General features: G+C 45.6%; 2 protein-coding genes across 4 annotated transcripts in view; one reads left to right on the top strand and one right to left on the bottom strand.

Moving 5' to 3' along the window:
- rassf4a (Ras association domain family member 4a) overlaps nt 1-24932 on the top strand; it is a 298691-nt gene that overhangs the window by 41785 nt on the left and 231974 nt on the right. The gene's annotated exons all lie outside the window — the stretch shown is intronic.
- LOC139234705 (growth-regulated alpha protein-like) lies at nt 906-24932 on the bottom strand. Its single transcript, XM_070865379.1, has 5 exons — nt 23879-24932; nt 21612-21700; nt 21351-21477; nt 11338-11427; nt 906-1833 (listed from the first exon to the last, which is right to left on the bottom strand). Exons 2-5 carry the CDS (start codon nt 21676-21678, stop codon nt 1713-1715), a joined length of 405 nt encoding a protein of 134 aa, XP_070721480.1. The 5' UTR covers nt 21679-21700; nt 23879-24932; the 3' UTR covers nt 906-1712.

Below are 24932 nucleotides of genomic sequence, written 5' to 3'. Positions count from 1 at the left end.
GGTAAACAATGTCCACCTCGGGTACGTGTGGTTGTTTGTTTTTTTGCAATTTATGTTGTGGTGGTGTGAGGTATTTTTGAGGAATGTTTTTGGTGGGGTTTTTTCAGTTTTTTTTTCCTCCTTAGGGCGCTCCGAGGCCGGCTCTTGAGCTCAGGATTTTCCCAGGCTCGTCCGGCCTAGCGCCCTAAGGGAAGTGTGCAACGCCTCCCTTACCGCTCCACCCCACACTCGGGGCAATATTGCGGACTGAGGCACAAACGCCCTCTATATCAGAAACACCCTGCCGCCATTAACGCCCCAAAATCCTAAAAGCCAAAAATCCAGCCCGATGTAATTCTATGTTGTTAAAAGTCACACACTGGTTGAGCAGTCTGGTGCCACGGTCCATGGGTGTATCAGGGCATTGTACCTCACCATACAATAGTAGAATGTGAATTTACATTCAGTAACCTGGGTCATTGTAAGGAACGCTTAAGTTACAATATAATCATCATCATAGGCGGTCCCTCGAAGTGAGGATGACTTGCTTCCACGGCAGAAAGGGACGAGCTCACAGGTGCGTCAATGAAGGACCTAATATTCCAGGTCCCGAACTACATGTTGAAGGGCGGAAGATGCCTGTGCGTGGATTTTTTTAACATGTGGTGGCCGTTGCACACCAGCCACCAGACGGGCTTGACAGAGCTAGGTCTTGGTCCAGTGGCAAGGATTACCTGAGACGACTGGAGACCTGCTCTGCTGCTACAATATAAATGGAGTTATCCAAAGCTTGTGAGTTTTGTGTCCATTCTGCATTGGGAATACAGTGAAAATGTATGTTCGACAAGGGGGAGTGACTGAAAATCAGGAGCCTCAGATCTCAAGGGTAAATTAAAAAGACAATTGCACATTGTTTGGTATCTTTTGTTTTAATTAAACTAATTTTCGTTTCGAATACAAAAGGTATTTGCAACAAAAAAAATTGTATTGCAAATTGAATATTTTGAAAACATACTGGTTTAGCAATGCATTTCAACGCTCCATTGAAGAGAGCTTTTAACGGCAGCACACTGATGTAACACCTCGGGGCACCAGAGTGTGGTGCGTGGCAGCAGGGTTTGACTTCCCCATGCTTCCGGTTGTCCAAATTTAACCAGTACTCTTTGGCCGATTATTTCCCCGCAGGGGTAGAGAAACTCCACACGCGCCTCCCTGGTGGCTAGCTTCAGAGCGGTGTCGGGAGCAGGTCAGCCCATGACCCCAAATACTGAAATGTGTGGCGGAGAAACGTACATGAAGTAAATTTATTGCTCTCTAAACGCGGCTCGAATCTATCTACAATCTTGCCGCCGCGTACAAAATACATAATATACAGTTTACAAGAGCAGTTATTTCTCAATGATCTAAAATATTATGCATATTTGAAATGGTAGTGGTTTCATGACTAATGGGATAGATTGTCCATATGTACAGTCTTGTGTTCACCATGGGAGATGGACCATGGCTTCTATTTTGGTTCATTTTTGTTTTGCAGTATTCTAAAGATACTATGGTAACCAACTGGACATGTAAGATTTAATTATCCATGGCAGGAATCAAAGACATTTTCAAAAACTGTAATGCACTATTCAGTGCTGGTGTACAGGATTGGTCCTTGTATTGTATTGTCTTTTTCACACTTCCTGCTGCACGGTACATCGGATAAAAGCAATTGGGACGATGAGAGCAAAGAGTTAAAGCTGTTGCGGCCTAGACCGTGAGTTTCCACCTTTACGCCCTTTTCTCTTGTTTGGCTTCGGACTATTCCTTAGTTTTTTAATGCATTCTTTCTTTCTGTTTGGATCATTCAGAATTCTGTAACAGAAAATAAAAATGGTAAATGATGAGATTGTGCATTCCACCCTTAGTGCTTACATTCAAGAAGTTATGGAGGACCAAAGCTCATCCTAATAGAGTTAGGTGCCAGTCTCCAATCTTTTGAGGAGAATATTGTGGAAATTTCTACTGGTTTTAAAGATGTATGAGCACAACGTGAAAAGCAGAATTTTTCACTGTTGCCCCACAAAGATTTTTTTGTTGAAAAGCCCTACAATGATGTGCTTTCAGTCCAGTTATGTCTCCTTTTTGCATTCCATGTTTCCCCCTTCCAACCTGGAGAGTGGAAAAGATTAGGTAAATCACCGAAGTGCCTCCCCAAGTATCGGACCGCTTAGCCTAATCCTCAATCTGCGCGGGATTAGCTGAAGTGTTTCTGGATGAGGTTAGGATGGAGAAAAGTCATCAGTATGGTTTCTGCTCCAGGACGGGGTCAAGTAGTCTCCCCTTCTGGAGAGCGTGGTTACGTGGATAGTGGGTGAGGGAGGGCAGGATTGGGCTTGCTTGCTAGATGCCCCCCACAGTTGAATAACATGTCGGCGCTCATTGTCTAAAGCTCACACTTGACGATGGCAAGGCAGTGGAGGGCTGCTGACACTGGAGGACTATTGTGTCAGGGAAGAATGATCGAGATAAGCTGCAAACGAATATAGCTGAGTCACAGAGCTCAACAGCTGCAGGCAGCACCATCCCACGATCAGCTCGGAGAAGCTGTCTGCAGGGTTGAACTGCTCCTGCCATTGTACTCTCGATGAAGAAGGATGTCGCACTTCGTTACACGGGAGGGTAAATATTCCGAATGTGTACCCCCAGCTCGGAGCCTCGACCACAGAAAGTGTGTATCGGGCAGTCACACGCTCCCCACGATCTCCTGTCCAATAAATTTTAAACAGTGGGGAATATGCTCTTGCTATTCACCCCCCGCCAACGTTCCCGTTAAGCTGCATGGCTGCGCAGCTATCTTGAGATCATCGGCTTTTAAATGGAAAAACGGCGCATGTGTGGAAATTTGAATGGGCCACGCACCCCAAAAATAGAGGGAGTAAATTACCTCGGAAAATCTGTCTTGTGTAACTTCCAATTTAGAAAGGAATTACAACCATTGATCCGGTGACGAAATGTGGACTGAATTGACAAAAGCAGAAGGAAACTATGCTGTGGGTGAAACTTCTTCAGACAGAAAATACAGCAGCTACTCATCCAGGAACTGATGACCTTTTCTCAATGAAGGCAGTGAACGTAATGTCATTCAAACCAGGGCCTTGTGGGTGCAAACCAGTGCACCACGACTGAAGCACTTCAAATTGGTTTCTCGCTTATTTTCCTGACCAAATCGGTAATATTATTTCCTGCATCGCGAATGAGCTGAGTGACACCTAGGGCACGGACCGCCTGCCATTTTTTCTATGACCGCTTGCTTGTGAGTGGTTATCTTTGGATTCGAGAGCTGAGAAAACTATCTTGTAATTCATTTACACGACAAAATGAATTTCCCATCACTTTCTGATTTGAAAATGTCTGTGATGCACCAGGGAACATGCACCCTCCCATAATTTGCAGCTCATGAACACAGGAGCAAACCGCAAACAGACCTTTTCAAAAACAAGTAAATATCTCCACATAAAATTGCTCCTCTAATTTATGAGAAGTGTTACTTGGCACATTCCCCCTCCGCACCGTAGATTAGCAGTCTGCTTTAAGGAAAAAGACAAAAAAATGTATTTATATCACATCCTCAAGATGTCCCAATACATTACTTTGAAGTGTAGTCACTGATATTTGGGAGAATTGATAGCCAATTGGCACACTACAAGGTCCTACAAACAGCAATGAACTAATTGCGAAATCTTAGGCCTCAAAATTCATTGTCGTCCCGTTTAGGAGCGGTAACAACCTGGGAGGCGGGAAAATATGCGACAGGACCGGTAGTCCCACCCGATCCGCTAAATTCGGGTTACCCCTCCCGGAAGGAAATGAGACGCTAAATCAAGCGCTCCACTTCCTTCCTGGGGAGATAACGTTTAAAATTCTGATGGGTTTAGACAGGTTAGATGCAGGAAGAATGTTCCCAATGTTGGGGAAGTCCAGAACCAGGGGTCACAGTCTAAGGATAAGAGGTATGCCATTTAGGACCGAGATGAGGAGAAGCTTCTTCACCCAGAGAGTGGTGAACCTGTGGAATTCTCTACCACAGAAAGTTATTGAGGCCAATTCACTAAATATATTCAAAAAGGAGTTAGATGTAGTCCTTATTACTAGGGGGATCAAGGGGTATGGCGAGAAAGCAGGAATGGGGTACTGAAGTTGCATGTTCAGCCATGAACTCATTAAATGGTGATGCAGGCTCGAAGGGCCGAATGGCCTACTCCTGCACCTATTTTCTATGTTTCTATAACGGGGCCGCACACCTCAGCAGCTCTGCTTATTGGGTCGTGCAGGGCTGCCGCGTTCGGGGGGGCGGGGGGGAGGCCTTCGCCCAATTAAAGGGAAGGGCCCATGCTGCCGACGCTGCTAAAGGAGAAGTCGCCTCCCTGGACCACTGGGGAGCGGGGGTGCCGCCCGATCAGCCTGGGTCTTGAGCAGATCGCCGGGCTGAGCGATCGCGGCCACGACCCCCGCGAACAAACCGCGACCGGAGCGGCAACGAGAAGGGCAGATTTTTTTCCCCCAGCAGCCCGGCCACCTTCCCTTTAACTTTCGCCCCGTTAACGGCCGGCTGCCCGCTATGCATCCCCTGAAGCTGTCGCTGTTATCACCCCCGTGGTGTTTCAGGGGGCGAAACCCGATTTAGGGGCCGGTGAGCCAACGGGGTGATGCGCATGGCGATGGCGCACTTAGCGGGTGTCGTTCCCGGCACCACTCCCTGTCGCAAACTCATTTGCGCCCTGCTAGCGCCCCCTAGGGCAAGGCGCAACTGCACCCAATTTCTCCCCCTTAATCTGTTATTTGATAACCGGTCGATTGCCATTTTAATTCTCTGTCCCGCTTCCCACGCTGACTTCCCTGTCCTCCGCCTCCTACACTGTTCTAATGAACCGCAACGGAGGATTGAGGAACTGCATCTCATCTTTCTATTGTGCGCTTTACAGCCTTCCAGACACAACAGTGAGTTCAACAATTTCATAACCACTTCTCCCATCTTTTTTGGACAACAGGTGCTGGTTCTGCTGTTGCCTCTTACAGCTCCCCTAGACCCATTTTTTGTCCCTTTACTCATCTCATTACCACCTCCTTTCGCCTTGCACCATCATCGCTTTTGTTATTCAATGTCTCCTGTTCTCCACCCTCTCAGACCTTCTTCCCTTATGTTCTTTCCTCCCCTCCCTCTCCACTTAAAATCTCTTGCATCTCCAACTTTCTCCAGTTCTGACAAAAGGTCAGCGACCTTGAACCATTATGACAACTGAGCACCTCGAATCTCGTCGCCGAGAGCATGCAGAAAGCAGGCGTAGGCAGCGGAAGGAGCGTGCGGCAAACCAGGCTCCCCACCCACCCTTTCCTTCAACCACTGTCTGTCCCACCTGTGACAGAGACTGTAATTCCCATATTGGACTGCACAGTCACCCGAGAACTCACTTTTAGAGTGGAAGCAAGTCTTCCTTGATTTCGAGGGACTGCCTATGATGATAACTCTGTTTCTCTCTCCACAGATGCTGCCTGACCCGCTGAGCATTTTCTGTTTTTATTTCAGATTTCCAGCCTCGGCAGTGTTTGGATGTTGCAGTCTGATTTCTGCGTGGTTTTCTTTGTGATGTCCACAGTGTGGCGTTGTTAGTCAAAGTTCAGTTTGTGCCAGCAATTGTGAAAGGATCGTTCACATTTTTTTGCTTTTAGTAAGCGGGCTGAAGGATTTGTTAACACGGTGACCTCGTCTGCCCCCGTGCCTTCTCGTATCTCACTGAAAGCAGCTTGTGTCAACCGTCCATGCAACTCTCATGTGAGGAGCAAGCTGGTAAAACTTTGTCCAGCTTTAGGAATTAGCAGAGAGCTGCACAGTGTACTGAGGGGAGCTGTCGAGGCCGCGTCACTCGCTCGAATGTAACAATGGAAAAACTTAACTTACAAAAAAGTGCCACCTTTTTTATGGAAAAGGAGTTTTGGTTACTTGTTTACAAATGGACAATGTGATTTAATTCGCTTGATATGTATCATTTGACACTTGCAAATTGTGTCACTGCGAAGAAAACAATACACAGCACATCTGCTTCTGTTCCCTACTCAAACAAGTGTTTATCAAACACATAAAAGGTTCCTTTTGAGATTTCACCCCCACCCCCCCAAAAAAATTTTTTTAGGGTATTTTAACCCCACTCCCTCTCACCCTCCATGACAGATGTGTGTGTGTCCGGGGGGTGGGGGGGTGCGTTAAATTGGTAAAGATGTGAAATCCGACTCCAACCAACTACGAACATGTCTACGTCCGGTTTAAGCGCAGCGGGTGTGGGGTCGGCCGAGTCACTCGCTCTGGAGGGGCGGATCAGTGATTATAATATTTAAATAACATAAGAAATAGGAGCAGGAATAGGCCAGACGGCCCCTCAAGCCTGCTCCACCATTTAATATGATCATGGCTGATTCGATCATGGACTCAGCTCTACTTCCCTGCCTGCTCCCCAAAACCCCTTATTCCCTTATCGTTTAAGAAACTGTCTATCTCTGTCTTAAATATATTCAATGACCCAGCTTCCACAGCTCTCTGAGGCAGCGAATTCCACAGATTTACAACTCTGACAGAATAAATTTCCCCTCATCTCAGTTTTAAATGGATGGCCCCTTATTCTAAGATCATGCCCTCTGGTTCTAGTCTCACCTATCAGTGGAAACATCCTCTCTACATCCACCTTGTCAAGCCCCCTCATAATCTTATACGTTTCGATAAGATCATCTCTCATTCTTCTGAATTCCAATGAGTAGAGGCCCAACCTCCTCAACCTTTCCTCATACGTCAACCCCCTCGTCTCTGGAATCAACCTTGTGAACCTTCTCTGAACTGCCTCCACAGCAAATATATCCTTTCATAAATATGGAAACCAAAACTGCACGCCTTCCTCAGATTTTGGGAGCCATCTCAATTTAATGGCCGCAGACCGTGTTTCCCATGGTGCGGGAAACCTGGCAGCTAAAGGGAGGCGAGAACTGCTGAATGCAGCACTCTTCACATGTGATCTCTGTCTGCAGGCGATCAGCTGCCTCCATCGTTCCGTTCTGCCGTCTTCCCCCCCCCTCTCCCCCACACCCTGCCGCTCCACTCCGCCATCTGTTCCCCCTGAAATCTCTGGGGGGGGGGTAAAAAAAATTCTAATGAGATCCTGCCCTTAAATTCGGAAGGACCTCCGCCTTACCGGTATTTCCAGGTGTCCCAGCCGCAGACACGTGACCCCCTGCTCCCTCACCACCTCCCCGTAAATATCACAGCCATTAAAATGCATTTGCATTGCTTAAGTTTGTATTTATGGAATTTGAAAGAATTTTTAATGAAGCATTGTCAAATTCCCCAATGGTTGAGAAGGTAAATGAATCTTCCACTATGGTAATGAGCCATGCATTCAAAACAGCAAAGTGCCAAGTTTAATCCAAGCCTGTGTTGAGTTTGCTGATCTCAGTTGGGATCCTACAATCGGCCTCGAGCTGCATTTATAATAGAGATCTCGCAGATTTGGCTCTGCGCTGATGCCAAACTTGTGTGCTATAAATTGCAGTGTTCATGCCAAACTGACTCTGGAGTGAGAAGGATTCAGTCTCCAATTTCCCGGGTCTATTGGGCCACAGCTCGAGATTCAGGCAGCATTTACACGATAACTGCAGTCGCAGTGCAAAGGCGCCATGCAAAGTTCAGTTGCTCCCGATCGGTTGCCAGTGTTGGTAACTGCAGACGTGTGAAAGTCAGCTGAGAACTTGTCACTTTCAGCTGCACTGCATCAAGTGGTCAAATAATTTGCTGCAATCATTCTCTGGGCTCCCACATTAAAAAAATGACTGCGTGGGCAAGGTATTTCTGGCATCTGCCTTGAGTGAGAGAAGGACTTTGAGAGAGAGTGAAATGTTACAGCATTGTCGAAAGGAAGATTACTTTTAAAATTGTGATGAACAAATGTATCTAGCTTAATGAATTACATTTTTTTAATCAAGTTCTTAGAATCCGTTTTCAGATTCCTCAAGTTGGTTTTATGATTATATTTGAAGTCTTCAGGATTATAAATGCTAATGTCTAGAAAGGCTCTCAGTTTCTGGAATTTCCCATTGGAAGTGGTTTAAATGAGGAATGTCTCCTTGTGGAGAAAAGAATGCTGGAACAACCAAAAGAGAAAGTAGGAAGGAAAGCCATTTGGGTTATCCGATTCCCCCTCCCCCACTCCCATTGCTCAGGTTAGTGCTTGGGCCCAACCAGACAACTTTTATCAATTACCCACCTCAGCCCCGCACCCTTTACCCTCCCGAATCAGGAATCTATCCTTTCCTGTACATACATCTTGTTTCAAGTTGAGAAGATACCGCGAACCTTGTTGATGTGCCAAGATAATTCTGATTGTAATGTTTATCGTCAAGCAACTAAGTCAGAATTTAAAGATTATTGCTATCATAAATTCAGCTGTGTACAATGTGAGGCTGTTTGTTATGCCGGCTCGTATCTAAACTTTGATCCCTAATTTAGAAAAAGCAGCTTGTGCGACAACTTGTTGCACAATCAATAAAAAAGTCCCTTTAGTGGAAGGGTAGCCTAACGTTTCAGTGCTATTTTTGCTTCTTCAAAGGAACATATACAAGATTACAATTATAATTGCGATGTATAAAATTATGAGGGGCCTCGATAGAGTGGCTAGGAAGGATATTTCCCTTAGCACTTGGTCAACTACCAGGGGGCATATATTTAAAGCAGTTGGTAGAAGGATTCGAGCGGCAATGAGGAAGAATCTCTTCACCCAGAGGGTGGTGGGGGTCTGGAACTCACTGCCTGAAAGGGTGGTAGAGGCAGAAACCCTCATCACATTTAAAAGGTAGTGGATGTGCACTTAAAGAGCCGTAACCTACAGGACTACAGACCTAATGCTGGAAGGTGGGATTAGGCTGGGTAGCTCTTTTTAGACCGGAATGGATGATGGGCCGAATGGCCTCCTTCGGTGTCGTAATTTTTCTATGATTCTATGATTCCATTTCTATGATTACCAAAAAAAACCCCTGATCTGAATTGAGATGAATGGCATTAAAATAAGATGTCTGAAAATGTACATCTCCTCAGAATAAAAATGTTCTGCGTATGTTGAGTAAATGAGTTTAAACCCTAGCTCTAGGCCTGACACATTCCTGTTTACGGTATGCTAGTCTAGCGGTTATGGTACAGATACAGCATCGAAAATCCAGAGTTCCGGAATCCGGACACCGGGACGATCCGTGGCGGGGTCGTCCGGAATCCGGAAAATGTTCCGTAATCGGGACCCCCCCCTGCCTCGGGCTCCCGCCGACCTTTGCCCCGCTGACCTCTCCCCTGCCTCGGGCCCCTATCGACATCTCCCCCGCCTTGGGCTGCTCCTGACCTCTCCCCTGCCTCAGGCTGCTGCCGCCACCGACCTCTGCCCCACCGACCTCTCCACCGCCTTAGGCTGCCCCGCCGACCTCTGCCCTGCCGACCTCTGCCCCGCCGACCTCTTCACCGCCTTAGGCCGCCGCCACCGACCTCTGCCCTGCCGACCTCTCTCCCGCCTCGGGCTGTCCCCGACCTCTCCCCTGCCTCAGGCTGCCGCCATGGCCGACCTCTGCCCCGCCGACCTCTGCCCTGCCGACCTCACCCCTGCCTCGGGCCACCGCCGACCTCTGCCCTGCCGACCTCTGCCCCGCCGACCTCGCTCCCACCTTGGACCTCTGCCTCAGGCGACCCTCCCCATGCCCCCACCGCCGCCGCCGGTCAGCCGCCCAACCCTTCCACCCCTCCCCTCCCCTATCGACCTACCTTGGCCCAGGCGTTCCCGGACTCAGGATGCCGGAAAGACGTTCCGAAGTCCGGATATACACAGAATCCGGAACGGCCTCGGTCCCGAGATTTACGGATTTTCAACGTTGTACCTGTATTAGACTAGTAACCCAGTGATTCTGAGTTTGAATCCCATTATGGCAAGTAGTGAATTGAATTAATTAAATCTGGTCAATTGTGGGCTGGCACTATAAAATGACCATGAAACCTGCTGACTAGTTGTAAAAACCCAACCAGTTCACTAATGTCCTACAGGGAAGGGCATCAGTCTGACCTATATGTGACTCTAGGTCAGACTTCATGGTTCTTCATACTCTATAAAGTAACCTCCTAAAACATTCAGTTGTCACAGCATTCAACACAAGAATTGTAGTCTTGCCAGCGTTGCCCGCATCCTGTGAAGAACTTTTTTTTAAGTCATAAATTAAACTGTTGAAAACGGGCCAACCTTTTTGTTCAGAAGTTGCATGTAAGGTGGCTTGTCTGTATAGAGGAAATCCGGACAAGACATAACTTGTATTCAGCAGTGGTTTTCATCTGTCAAAACTGCCCACAAGTGGGTCACTGCGAGCAATAGCATAGCTTGCCCTCGCTGTTTGCTCGTCCATAGCCAGCTCAAAGGGTAGATGCGATCGTGAATCTGTCCCGCCAATCCCATTTTAATGAGGGACATGGGATTACTGGGCAGGGTGGTAATGTTCAATGCTTGCACTCTGCGCAAAGAGACAGGGAACTCCAAATATTTCCATATAAGATTCCAATTACACTACAAATATATTGTTGGTGCAAAGCCAGTTACAGTGTAAATGCAGCCAGGATTCAGAGTCCTGCAACACAGGACCCACCATTCAGCCCCTCGAGCCTGCTCGGCCATTCAGTTAGATCTGTGTCTAAACTCCATTCATCCACCTTTTCCCCCATCCCGTCGTACCCTTACCTAACTATCTGTCTCCGTCTCGAAAGCTCCAATTATTCCAGCATCTACAAAGCATTTTGAGCGAAAGTGATTCAGATTTCTGCTACTCTGTATATGGAAACAAAATGCTTCCTGATGTCGCTCCTGTATGGCTTTGCTCTAATTGTAAGATTATGGTCCCTATGTTCTTGATTTCCCCCACCAGAGGAAATAGTTTCGCCGTATCTACCCTATTGAATTATTTTAGCATTTAAACACCTCGATCCGATCACCCTCTCAATCTTCTATACTGAAGGGAATACAAGGGGACCTCATCATTTAACCCTCCTAATCCCTCAAAGGAAGAGGGAGTCACTCTCTGCTTTGCTCTTCATTTGGACTGTGTAAATTTAGAGTCGTAATGTGAAGACACCTTGTAGTGCGAATGCATCCGCAATTGTAGAATGCTTTTCCCTTTGCTGGAAATAGAATGGCTGCATTGGCAGGATCAGTCCTTTCAGTGGGCTCCAATTGTTATTAAATTGAATTAAACCGAAGTCTCGTAAATGTTTTATTTGATAAATGTCCTGCAGCAAATCAAACCTGAATGCTTTGTACTGACCTTTCCCAGCATTTTTGTAGTCTCTTGCCCTGCTTCAATTCTGGATTCAGACAAGTTTCGCTTTCTGTGTTTCCTTGCAGCACCGTTAATCTGAGAATGGAGAGAGGTTGCCGTTTAATGTTTGTGTACTGTCACATGCATTCACATAGGACAATGGGCAGTTACAAATGTGCTGCAGACAATAATTCAAAGACGGCTTCACATGATTACATAGGATTACACAGGATATACGGCACAGAAACAGGCCATTCGGCCCAACTAGTCCGTGCCGGTGTGAATACTCCATTCGGGCCTCCTCCCCCATCATTCCTCATCTAACTCTATCAGCATAACCCTCTATTGCCTTCTCCCTCATATGCTTGTCTAGCCTCCCCTTAACTGCATCGATACTATTCGATTCAACCACTCCCTGTGGCAGCGAGTTCCACATTCTCGCCACTCTCTGGAGAAAGAAGTTTCTTCTGAATTCCCTATCTGATTCCTTGGTGACTATCTTATATCGATGACACCTAGTTTTGCACTTCCCCACAAGTGGAAACACGCTCTTTAATCTCCTAAATCACTTGAGGTTCAAGCATTTTCATCAAGGGGAATCTAGATAAGCACACGAGGGAGAGAGGAATGCAAGGGTATGCTGATAGGGTGAGATGAAGTAACATATAGGGGCTTGGGCTGTAGTGAGTGATGTGTCTATTTTGATATAGGAAAGTTCAGACAGGCTTTTTAAAGATTTCCTGTTTTTGTTCCTGACACTTGGAGGATAGTATTTGTCTTCTTGCACCAGCGTCCTGTAGTTGAACACAGCATCTCAGCATTGGTGTTGGTCAAGGAGTGATAGATTAAAGAGGACTAGCTCACCAGAAGTGTTATGAATCAAATAGTGGAGTTACTCAGCATTTTCATCAGTGATGCTTTTCAGGGGAAGCTAGGTAAGTACAGGAGGGAGAAAGGAATAGAGAGATATACTGACGGTGGGATGAAGCAACGTGGGAGAAGGCCCGCGGTGGGTGACGTCAAGAGCAATGCATTTGCAGAGCGAGAACCATGGATTTGTCGGCACTTGTCCCGATGATGCTACGGGGACAGTTACACTGTGGGAACACGCAATACAAAACATTCAACCAGAAGCATCAGCTGTGGTTTGAAAAAAAAGACTATTTGTGAAAACAAGCATTGCTGAAATACAATCCAATGCATCTAAAACACAAAATGTACGGAGAGGAGATGAATGGTTCTTATTTTATCTCGAGTAAAATTTATTGGCATCAGTATAAGAAAAGTTGAAACTTGTGTGTGTGTGTGTGTGTGTGTGTGTGTGTGTGTGTTTGTGTGTGTGTATGAAAGGAACATTTTATTGCCACGGATGAGTTGGATACCATAACAGATTTTCTTGATCCATGTAAAGCCTAAAGAGCTTTTTTGGAATCTTCAGGGTCAATGCAAGTTAGAAACTAGGAATCTTTTACTTTTTTTTTATAGTATTGCAATGATTATTGTCTTGAACAGCTTTCATCTGTGGGATCCTTGCCACATACACAACCCCAATTTAAGATCCATTTTTTCATCTGTATCACCATGGTCACAGTGAACAAAGTCTACTTAAATAAATGTTGAACATTAACTATTATGTACATACTATCTTGCACTTAAACCACTCTCACTTTCCGTACTTTTGCTTCTTGAGACCAAGATGAGACATTAGACATTTTGGTATCAATTTTCAAAGTCAAGAGCATAGACCAAAGACCTGAACTAATTGTGAATCCTGTAGTGCTCCCGCCCCCCCCCCCCCACACTTTCCCGGCCCCTCAAGCAAACCTACCGCAATCTCTTGCTGTCTCCGCCTCCTTCCCGATTGCCCCACCCACCCCTTCAACCTATGGTGTCTACCAGTTGCCGCGGAACATCCCCAATGCTGGAATTCTCACCTGCAGCCGGCCGGCCAGTCTCTCCATTGGGCGGAATGGCGGGCGGGAAACAGAGTAAAACAAAGAAAATGAGGTTCCGGCATTTCCAGGTTCCCCCCCCCTCCCCCGACTAACACGCTCCCTCCCGACCTCCCCGTAAATATCAGGGCCAAGGACTCCAGTTCTAAATCCTGTACACTTAAAGCCTGACTGCAGCTTTTCCGGGCAATCCCACCCTGCGACTGGCATATTGTGGAATGCTTCCCTCCTCATGCGTTGGTTTTCCCCCATTTCCTCCTCAGTAAACTTGGCCTTGAGGGCAACAGCAAGAGAATAACAATATAACAGCAGAGCTGGTCTCCAGTCGCCTTGGTTAACCCTTTCCACTTGACCAAGACCTAGCTCTGTCAAGCCTGTGTGGTGGCTGATGTGCAACGGTCACCACACGTTAAAAAAATCTACGCACAGGCATCTTCCACCCTTCAAGATCCGGAATATTAGGTCCTTCATTGAAACGCCTGTGAACTCATCCCTTTTTGGCGTGGAAGCAAGTCATCCTCGTTTCAAGGGACTGACTATTGGGTGGGGGGGTGGTGTTGGTGGGTGGGGAGGTGAAAAGGCAAGACAAAAAATTCAAATACTCTTTGTGCAGCAATGTTCAGCTTGCCTGTGACTGAAGGGAACATCTCACAAGTCCCCTGCCCTGCACGTAGTTAGTAATGTGTTGGGTAGTTGGGCCTTTAGTTTGGTCTGCGTGAAAATAAAGCTCCCTTCTTTCAATTCTCCAAGCAGTTTTTCATTTTAGCATCCAGTGTGAGGTAGGAAATATCTCTGCAGACTTAAGATATTTTCTATTGATTTTAAAGGCGCGTGATTCCCTGGCTCAGTTAGGATATAGTGTGGGTTGCTTTAAATCATGCATTGACTGTCAGGAATTCAGTACAAACCATGAGCGAATGATGCCAACAACTAGACTACACCGTGGGATTTTACCGAGTTGGGAGTAAGAGCAGGAGGAAACGTGGGAAATTGTGCAACTTATGACGAGACATGCCAACAACAGGTCCAAACAGAAAATATTGTTTAATTCGTATCAGCTAATTCAACGTTGTCTATTTTGGAAGTGCCAGCGATTCATTTAATCCTGGCAGCTGCACAAACACTGACCCAAAAACTGAATGTGGGAAAAAATGCAACCACTCGCTTACCGAGATCTCCCACTCTCCGACTAGCACCTCCACTTACTTTGCTCAGTGAGCAGCGAGGAGCCAACAGAAGAAACCCGACTTTCACAAGGAAAGAAAATAACTTTTATTAAGTGTCTTTCACATACTCGGGGCGTCCCAAAGTGCTTCAGAGCCAACAAATGCCAAATGAGATGAACAATCAGTTAATCTGTTTTGGTGGTGTAGGTTGAGAGAACATTTGGACATCCCAAAGTGTTTTACAGTTAGTTTTGAACTGTAGTAACTATTGTACTGTAGAGAACCACAACCGGTCTTGCAGGAAGAGAAAGGCGTCCTAAAGATAATAATAAAGATATTGTGCAGGTACTATGCATATGTTTGAATGAGGGCAGTAATTTTGCCCTGTCCTACTCTTTCCTTGGAATAGTGGCATGGGATCTTTTATATCCACCTCAGTAGGTTCAATATCTCATCTGAAATTTGGTGTGCTGTATTTGCTTCATGGGTTCTTTGCTTTAGAATTCATAGCAACACATTGCTATTAAGACCTAGTTGGCTTATTAGCAAAGATTTAACAATCACACTACACATTACCAGTTCATCCACTAAGCTCACAACTGCATACCTCATCGTGGATGCCCTTGACCCAACTGGCTGGGTTTTATTGAGTCTTGTGACCATCACGTGATTGGCTAAGCCACTCACAACCAACAACTCTACAACTCTTTTGGTTGGAGAACAAATAAATAGTTAAATCATGGTGCCCCCCCCCCCCAATCTGGGGGACACGGCAAACATTTTTCCAGGCCCTTTTTTTTGGGGGGGGGTTTTGTGGTTTTTTTTTGTGTATTTTTGGCTCTAAAACCATAATTTACAAGTGCCCCCTATAAAAGGGGAGGGGGGACACTAAAACCGGCAATAAAACAAATTAAACTTTAAAACATATAAAATCAAATTAAAATTTGGTTGCCGGGGGTAACGATGCACTCCAGTCCCTCCGGTGTCCACCTCTCACGGAAGGCCGCGAACGTACCGGTGGACACCCCAACAGCTCTACAAACCTGTGAGCATACTCACAGGTGCATACATTATAGGTGGCACTTCCAACAACGCAGCACTTCCTCAGTAATGTGCTGAAGTGTCAGCCTGAATGATGTGCTCAAGCTCGGGAGAGTGTCTTCATCTTGCATGCTTGCGTCTCAGAGGCAAGAGTGCGACCACCAAGCCAAGCTGACATTACACGCGTAAGTGCAAAGTACGCCCTTCATTCAAATATATACGCAGTTCTGGCACATTATTTGTTGCTGTCTTTTGGAAGCTTTTTCTTCAGTTGTTCCCTGCATACCCAAGGGTGGGGTGGAAGAAACAAGACTGCATGGAGGGTGGAGCAAGTTACAATGATCACGAATTGGGTCTCTGTCCAAGGTGTGGGGTTTGTCTCAGCCAGCTAGTGACCCAAAATGTTAGAGTATTCAGAGCATTTAGGGATGCATTTTTGCCATTTGCTCAAGTAGTCGGTGAAAACAGCTGGTTGCTTGTGCCTACATTTTTGCTAAAACTAGTTAACAGTGGAAAAAAAATACTCCCTGTGTTATCAATGATGGTCAAATATTGGGAAACAAAGGTGCGGATTAGACATCCATGTGGAATTCTAAAGCGGCAGTCCAAGCCCTGTTTTTTTAAATTCGGGGCCATTAACAAGTACATATATAAAACCTAAACCATTTTAATTCAATGCAGATTCATATTATTAAGACTCCAATTGTGCATTAAATAACATACAAACCTCCTTTTCTAAGAGATGGTTTACAAGACCTATATATTAAGAAACTTTTTTTCCTGGCAATTTTCTTCCTCCTGTCATCTCTTGTTGTGAACGCACTGTCCCAAAAATGCAGCACTTGCTACCTCATCCAAGTGGCCATGATTGAAGTGACCATCGACAATGACAGGCCAGTTGGTCATGCGGATATCACAGTAAAGTTTAATTGTCAGCTTTGTCTCAGTGCTTTAGATGTCAGTGGTAGCACACTCGCCTCTGGGTCAGACGGTTGTAGTACTGAGGGAAAGCTGCCCTGTCTGAGGTGTACTGTCTTTTGGATGAGACGTTAAGCTGAGGCCCCATCTGCCCTCCCAAGTGGACATTAAAGATCCCATGGCACTAGTCGAGCAGAGGAGTTCTGCCCAGTGTTCTTGCCAATATTTACCCCTCAACAGATTATCCGGTAATTTATCTCATTGCTGTCTATGGGAGCTTTCTTCGCACAACTTGGCTGCCGTGTTTCCCGCCTTACAACAGTGACTACATTTCAAAAGTACTTCATTGACTGTGAAGTGCTTTGGGATGTCTGGAGGGCGTGCAAGGCAATATATAAATGCAAGTTCTTTCTTCCTTCATACTAATTGTATCCTCGCACATTATCCACAAGCAAGCAGCAATAATGGTGACCGCTTCATAGCAGCCAGGAGCAGGAATCTGGCTAAATTATCCATCTGCCTACATACTATCACTCACTCACTCAATTACTCATTCATTGACTGACTCACTCAATTGGAACTAATGGAGTTGCAGTCCCTTGGCCAAGCTCCGACTTCTGGTCTTTGATTATTCAGGCTGCCAATGTAATTAGCAGTGAATTCATTTGTTTACAGTTAATTTGCTCATGGTAGAAATTTTCTATCATGTTCCTAATCAATCCTGGAACTGATATAGAAGGAGAGGACATTTGAGAAACCACATGGACAGCAACATACAGCACAGTACTAATTTGAAAAATGCAGTAAAATATATTAAGATATTTAGTACTAGAACATTAGGTAATATTTTAAAGCCTTCTGGATTCAACATCGAGTTCTACAATTTCAGAGCATAACCTCAACCCATCTTTGGTTTCCCTCCCCCCCCCACCCACCCAACCCCTTTCTCTTTGTCTCCAATGGCAGCTGGTCATTATTCCGCCATTCACGCCCTAGCTAGACTCATCTTTTGTTTCCTAACTTCTGCCATTACCATTTCAATTCGTACTATCATAGCTTTTCTCTCTCTAATCTCTCCTGCCTTCCACCCTATCACAGACCTTCCCTTTTGTTCTCTCTTCCCCTCCCCCTTTCAGTGCTTCTTAAGAATGTGCTCTTTTCGAACATTCACCAGTTCTGATGAAGGGTCGTCGACCCGAAACGTTAACTCTGTTTTTCTCTCCACAGATGCTGCCTGACCCGCTGAGAGTTCCAGCATTCTCTGTTTTTATTTCAGATTCCAGCATCCTCAGTATTTTGCTTTTGTGGTCGGTGATATTTTCCTTGCATTAACTTTGGAGCTGAAGGGAAACTTGTTTAATATTTGGTGCCTCATTTTGTTTTTCTTCACTTAAGTGGTGCTGTCACCGTTATACATACCATACAACTTGCTTTGTCTAATTCTCAGAGTACTGCCACTAATATCCCCACACGGGAAAAGCGTGTTGTTGAACATCGCACTGTCCTGCAATGTCCATGTGGACGCTCAGTGCAATAGAACTCTAGTTTTAAATCATTGGACCAAATGCGATGGGCAAGCAGAATAAGACCAACATGAGGAGGTAGCCGTACTTCCCATTGGCTACAGTTTAACTGCACCTAGGGCTAGAAATTCGTTACCGCCCGCTTTGAGGTGGTGATGCCGCCAGGAGCCTTTAGCGTCAGGCGATGTCTACCACCTCAAAGTGTGATATTCAGTTGTATCGCCCCAAGAGGAGAGTGGAACGCTAAGGGAAGCATTGCACAATCCTCTTGGGGCGCTAAAGGCCCATCATGGGGCGGGGACGCTTCTCAACTTGAGACGCTGGGATACCGGCATCCTAGCACCGAAAGAGGAGGTGAGGTCGACCATGTGAAACCTGTAAAAAAAACAAATGGAAGGGAGGCTACCAACAGTCTTCCACAGGTAAGAAAGGCAAGTAATTGTTAAAAATTTGATTCTCAACACTTATCTCTTCATTCCTTGCAATATCGCCCCGGGGTCCTTTGTGCAATGCCTGCTTCCCCCTGCTGGGAGTAGTGCACGGCACTACGGCAGGCGCAATTTTCCAATTTCGGAATCGCGTCGCAAAGAGGGCGTTGCTCACTCTTGACGTCACCAAGCGAGTGGCGCTACAGTGCGCAGCGCTAAATGACAGCGCCATCGCTAAACCGCCAGTGAAGGTCGTGGCAGGCTGTCACAGCACGGCACTCGGGTGGGAGGTGGTTAGCGACCCGTTAGCGTCCCTCTCTGGCACTAATGGTGGCGCTAAACAACCGAATTTCTCACCCCTGGTCCTGTAAAGTTCAAGAAGTGAGAAGGAGGAATTGAAGGATATCCTAATTAAGCGGGAAATTGTGTTGGGGAAATTGATGGGATTGAAGGCCAATAAATCCCCAGGGCCTGATTGTTTGTATCCCAGAGTACTTAAGGAAGTGGCCCTAAAAATAGTGGATGCATTGGTGATCATTTTCCAGCAGTCTATCGACTCTGGATCAGTTCCTATGGACTGGAGGGTAACTAATGTAACACCACTTTTTAAAAAAGAAGGGAGAGAGAAAACGGGTAATTATAGACCGGTTAGCCTGACATTTGTAGTCGGGAAAATGTTGGAATCAATTATTAAGGATGAAATAGCAGCGCATTTGGAAAGCAGTGACAGGATCGGTTCAAGTCAGCATGGATTTATGAAAGGGAAATAATGCTTGATAAATCTTCTGGAATTTTTTGAGGATGTAACTAGTAGAGTGGACAAAGGAGAACCAGTGGATGTGGTGTATTTGGACTTTCAAAAGGCCTTTGACAAGGTCCCACATAAGTGATTGGTGGGAAAAATCAAAGCACATGGTATTGGGGGTAATGTACTGGCGTGGATAGAGAATTGGTTGGCAGACAGGAAGCAGAGAGTCTGTATAAACGGGTCCATTTCGGAATGGGAGGCAGTGACTAGTGGAGTGCCGCAGGGCTCAGTGCTGTGACCCCAGCTCTTTACAATATACATCAATGATTTGGATGAAGGAATTAAGTGTAATATCTCCAAGTTTACAGATGACACTAAACTGGGTGGCGGTGTGAGCTGTGAGGAGGATGCTAAGAGGCTTACAGGGTGACTTGGACAGGTTAGGTGAGTGGGCAAATGCATGGCAGATGCAGCATAATGTGGATAAATGTGAGGTTAGCCACTTTGGTGGCAAAAACACAAAGGTAAAATATTATCTGAATGGCGGCAGATTAGGAAAAGGGGAGGTGCAACGAGACCTGGGTGTCATGGTTCATCAGTCACTGAAAGTTGGCATGCAGGTACAGCAGGCGGTGAAGAAGGCAAATGGCATGTTGGCCTTCATAGCTAGGGGATTTGAGTATAGGAGCAGGGAGGTGTTACTGCAATTGTACAGGGCCTTGGTGAGGCCTCACCTGGAATATTGTGTTCAGTTTTGGTCTCCTAATCTGAGGAAGGACGTTCTTGTTGTTGAAGGAGTGCAGCAAAGGTTCACCAGATTGTTTCCAGGGATGGCTGGACTGACATATGAGGAGAGACTGGATCAACTGGGACTTTATACACTGCAGTTTAGAAGGATGAGAGGGGATCTCATAGAAACGCATAAGATTCTGACGGGACTGGACAGGTTAGATGCGGGAAGAATGTTCGCGATGTTGGGGAAGTCCAGAACCAGGGGACACAGTCTTAGGATAAGGGGTAGGCCATTTAGGACTGAGATGAGGAGAAACTTCTTCACTCAGAGAGTTGTTAACCTGTGGAATTCCCTGCCGCAGAGAGTTGTTGATGCCAGTTCATTGGATGTATTCAAGAGGGAGTTAGATATGGGGGAAAGGGGTACTTAGGTGAATGATCAGCCATGATCTTATTGAATGGTGGTGCAGGTTCGAAGGGCCGAATGGCCTACTCCTGCACCTATTTTCTATGTTGCTGAGAAGGCTGCCACAATATCTGTTGGACTGCCTTTGCTTTTAGTGATGGTAACAAACTGGTCTTCAGAAACACTAAAAATTTCACAGGAACTTGCAATCTGAAGCCAGCAAGAGAAACTTTCCACATGCCTTCTGAAACACATGCGCAAAGCTGCGCTTTTTATATCGTGAGAGAGGTGCGATGTGAACAGCGCATCTCGGTGCTGCTCGCTAGCATTGCTCTCAAAATTGCACCAGTGTGAAACTGCACCACAAAGTGCTATCAGAAGTTCATTCTCACAAGCTCCTCCCCGATGGCTTGACATTTCTCCAGTGACCACATACTCAGCCGCACAGACCCGGAAAGTGCCAGGTTCAATTGCTGAGTTTGCAGAGGCAGCAGCAGTGGGTATTCAGTTTGAATCGGCACCCATGGTTTCATGAGCGTTCCCATTCCCAATCATTCTCCTGTGAGCCCTACTACAAGTCTGCATGTGTGGAAGCCAGGTGGGGAAAGGATCAGGCTGAACGGTGATGCCCTGCATAGTCAAATAATCAATTAGTACTTACTACCACGAGAATAATGACCATTTAGGCAATTGCTGGCTATAGAACTCTACTCCAGAGATGACCCAGGAGGGTGTAATGAACCCACCTCTGTATGCTCACAGGTTTGTAGAGCTGTTGAGTTGTGAGTGGCTTAGCCAGTCACGTGATGTTCACAAGACTCGATAAAACCCCAGCCAGTTGGCTTCAGGGGATCCACGATGAGGCAGGTGGTTGTGAGCCTGGTGGATGAACTGGTAATGTGTGATGTGATTGTTAAACCTTTGCAAAGAAACCAATTAGTTCTTAATAGCAATGTGTTGCTATGAATTCTTAAGCAAAGAACCCATGAAGCAAATACATTACAGAGGGGGAGGGGGAAAGTTGGTTGAATGTTTATTTTTGAAGAGTTCTTCCTTGGTTTACACGGTCATTGTTTGCACGCTAATGCTAACATGTGGTACTTACATAATCTCAATTCTGGTGCAGTGAGCTGATTTTGGCACTATCAGAAAGTTCTTGATTAGTTTAGGAGACACGGCTTTAATGAAATGAAGACACTGGCATCTCAGTCCAGGTAATGTTGATGTCTTAACTAGGGGTGGGAAAAGAATTAAGGATCATTTCACAATAGGTGCATAAAATTATAATTTACTTCTCATCTGAAGTGGAATACTGCTGATAACCACAGTGAGTTTCATTGAACAATCAGTAAAGATCAGTACTCACCCACAAAGAAATGTTGAAGCAGGAATAATGTTGCAATGTGAGTTGCAATCTGAATTCTGAAATTCATCTTGTCGCAGATATTTGGCTGGCTGCAGAAAATAAGGATCTAACTTTGAACTTGCACTTGACCCGCACAAAAATTCCAGGCTGCTTTAGTGGCATTGGGAGAGGACCCGGCAGCAAGTGGGAGAGAAATTACAGGAGGCACGGTCAAGAAAGTGGGTTTTGAGGAGGCTTTTGTGAGGGAGGAGCGAGTCGGCAATGCGAAGGATCCAAGACGCGAGTTCCAAAGTGCATGGGCATGACAGCCAAGGGCTGTGCCACCAATGGTGGAGCGGCTGGAGGGACTTGCAATTGACCAGAGTGGGAAGTGAGGACAAGGCATGTTAGACATGGGGCTGCAGTACATTGCAAAGGTAAGATGGAACAACATCACAGGTGAATTTGAAAGCCAGATTGAGGCTTTTAAGGTTGATGCACTGCGGCATAGGGAGCTACTGGAGATAAGATGGAGAGAGCAGAGTTGAAAGGAATGCAGGATTAGTATGGGAGAGGACACAAATGGCAGAGTTTTGGATCACTTGGGAGCTTGAGACCTGAGATGACAAAAGCATGGATGAGAATTGAGGTGGCAAAGGCATGGATTAGTATTCAGTGGGACTGCGAGTGAATAGGTGGATGTAGGAAAGCTTAAGGATAGACCACATGTTTGGTTTGGAGCTCGAACAGGACACTGAGGCTGTGCATGGTTGGTTTAGCCTGATCGGACAGGCAGGACGCGAGTAGCATTGGTGCCTGTGGCAAGCTTCTGGCAGGAATTGAACAGGATGACTTCCATTCAGCCACAGTTCTGACTCATCCAGGATTTGATGTCGGACAAACAATTAAATCAGCAGTTTTGGAGTTGAGGGTAGTGTCAGAGAAGTAACGTTGGGTGTCATTGGTACATATGTGGAAGCTGGTACCATGTTTATGGGTGATGTTACTGAGGGACAGCATATAGGAGGAGTTATAGGACATGCCCAAAGTGACCAAGGAGGTCGGGCAAAGTAGCCATCAGAGGAAACACATTGACTATGCTGAGATAGGCAGGAATCAATAGTGTGTGGTGACATGCAGAAGGAGGATGGAGTGATTGGCTGTGATCGAAGGATGAGACGTAGAGAACCAGGGCCACAGACACTGAGAATATCAGTGAGTGACCGGGGTGAACTCAATGCTGTTAGCAGGACAGAAAACAGACTGAAGGATTTGAATACAGTGGGTAGGGAATTGGGTGGAAATATTGCATTCAAGCACCTTAGAGTTTTCCTCGTGCCTCTGTGAAGTAGCGTGCTATGTTTTTCTACATTAAAGACGCTATCTGAATTAAAGCTTGTAGCTGGAGAGGACAGTGGAGTTAAGTGTGAGACTTTTGCGGAGTGGTGAGGTGACAAGAGTTTCAAAAGTGAAATAATGTGTGAAGAAATGGAGAGGTTGACTATATTGGATAGCTTTGGGCTAGGAAGAGGTAGTTCAGCAATCAAGAGATGGGGTGGGTCAGGAGAGCAGGTGATGGATTGCGTGGAGGAGTTGAATCTAGGGGAAAGACATGAGAAACTGCAGAACAATGTTCCCTATAAGCTGCGCAGCCCGGGATCGACTTTATCAATGTTAAATTTTGCGTGTGAGCCGTGCACCCCAAAACAATTCGGTGAAACTGCAGAAGCGTCTGAGTTGGGGCTAAAGTTAGGAGGGAGCCAAGACGTCAAGGTGACATTGGGGCACTGGGATTTTAATGGTCTCCATTTTAGCACTGCAGAAATCCATAAATTCCTCACACAAATATAACTTGGCTTGTAAGATTTCTTATTCTAAGAAAACTTTTTTTTAAAGTCAAATCTATTGCAACATACAGGTCTGATAAAATTATTAAAACAATTACTGTACTGTACTGGCTCTTGCACGTGTCTTGAGTGTTTATGTTGCACTTTCATAAAGCTCTTTGAACGAGCAGGATTATAAGTGATACTTCATTGATTTTAAGTGTTACACTATTCAGAAAAGGATTGTAGCAATCCCTTATAAATAAGAAACTCACTCAAACCAAACTTAACACTGGTGGGAAATAGAAAAAAAAATAATTCTGTGTCTGAAGTTTTAGTTTTGCTGAGTACGCATCATGCCAGAAGTAAAATCATGCCACAGGTGTTAAACTTTTAACTACAATGCAAATCTATCCTATTTACAGTAACAATTCTACAGATTAAAATGTAGTCAGAACTGACCTTTCTGCAGAAATAAGATTGAGAATTGCACCTCTGGGTCTTGGGTCCCTGGTCGGAAGAGTCGAGAGGATAGCACTGAGATAGTTTAATGCTGAACTCCTCTTATACTGCTGCAGTTTTTATGCTTGAGTTCTTGATGGACAGCTGAATATAGTGAGTGGGTGAATAATCACATGATTTCCTTGAAGTTACGATTGTCTGCAGCTTGGCAAAAAGCCCGATTTTAGTCTTAAAATGTTTAAGTCGAACAGCTTTCAAAACAAACTTTCACTCTGGGACTCTTCAGCAATTAGTGTACTTTCTACAGAAGAAAATGTGTTGAGTTACACCACTGTGGCTGTGGAATTGACTTGGAGCTGAGAGGGTGGAAATTCCACTGGGAACGGTGCCCATACCTCTCGAATAAAGAAGTTTAGCTTGAAAGGTCCATCAGGACTTTTATGGATTTTCCCAGTGCAATAACAACATTATGGGCTTAATTTTCCCACGTCATTTGCCCCGCTTTTTTTTTGGCACGCGCCATTTTTTCTGGCATAATTATTTAATTCAAAGTTTCACCCAGGAATCTGCTTTAGTTACAATTTTTCTAAGTTCGTTCTTTTATATGTCATAGCTGTTCCCTCATGTCTGCGCCAGTTTTCAGCATTTTTTGCAGTTTGCCAAAACATTTTTATTGGCGTATTTAGCTCCCGAAATACCTTCTGGTGAGTTAACAAAAAGCAGCGCACAGTGAAAGATCGGCGCTGAAAGACGCCATTGTTTTTCATCGAAGTTTTTGGAGGGAGTCTCTAAAACTTGAAATATCCATAATAAAGTTCATCTTTTCTTATCTTTCAACGGAGTACATGGAAGTTTTTTTGATTTCTGAAGTTTTCTTTTTTTTTTTACTCACGTCACCACCGAACGTCTTCAAACAGGGCTGGAGGGTCGTAGCGTCGGCTGCCAGAATTGGCCCCGCGCCCGGACCCAGGGGCTTGGGGCTCGGCTGGGAAACAAGCCTTGGGGGTGGGGAGGTGTGGGAGACAGTTCGCGATCGGAAGGCTGCTTGCTGCAC

The sequence above is a fragment of the Pristiophorus japonicus genome, chromosome 22 (assembly GCF_044704955.1).
Source record: "Pristiophorus japonicus isolate sPriJap1 chromosome 22, sPriJap1.hap1, whole genome shotgun sequence".
Taxonomy (NCBI): domain Eukaryota; kingdom Metazoa; phylum Chordata; class Chondrichthyes; family Pristiophoridae; genus Pristiophorus; species Pristiophorus japonicus.
The sequence above is the reverse complement of the archived record's forward strand: the minus strand, read 5'-3'. Positions and strand labels throughout refer to the sequence as shown.

What these genes read in the sequence shown, in the direction of transcription:
- LOC139234705 (XM_070865379.1), bottom strand. Translation starts at nt 21,678, where the DNA reads ATGAATTTCAGAATTCAGATTGCAACTCACATTGCAACATTATTCCTG. An exon ending in GCTTCAACATTTCTTTGTGG is followed by an intron (nt 21,478 to 21,611) that starts GTGAGTACTGAT and finishes TCCCACCCCTAG; the next exon opens with TTAAGACATCAACATTACCT. An exon ending in TGCACCAGAATTGAGATTAT is followed by an intron (nt 11,428 to 21,350) that starts GTAAGTACCACA and finishes CTCCATTCTCAG; the next exon opens with ATTAACGGTGCTGCAAGGAA.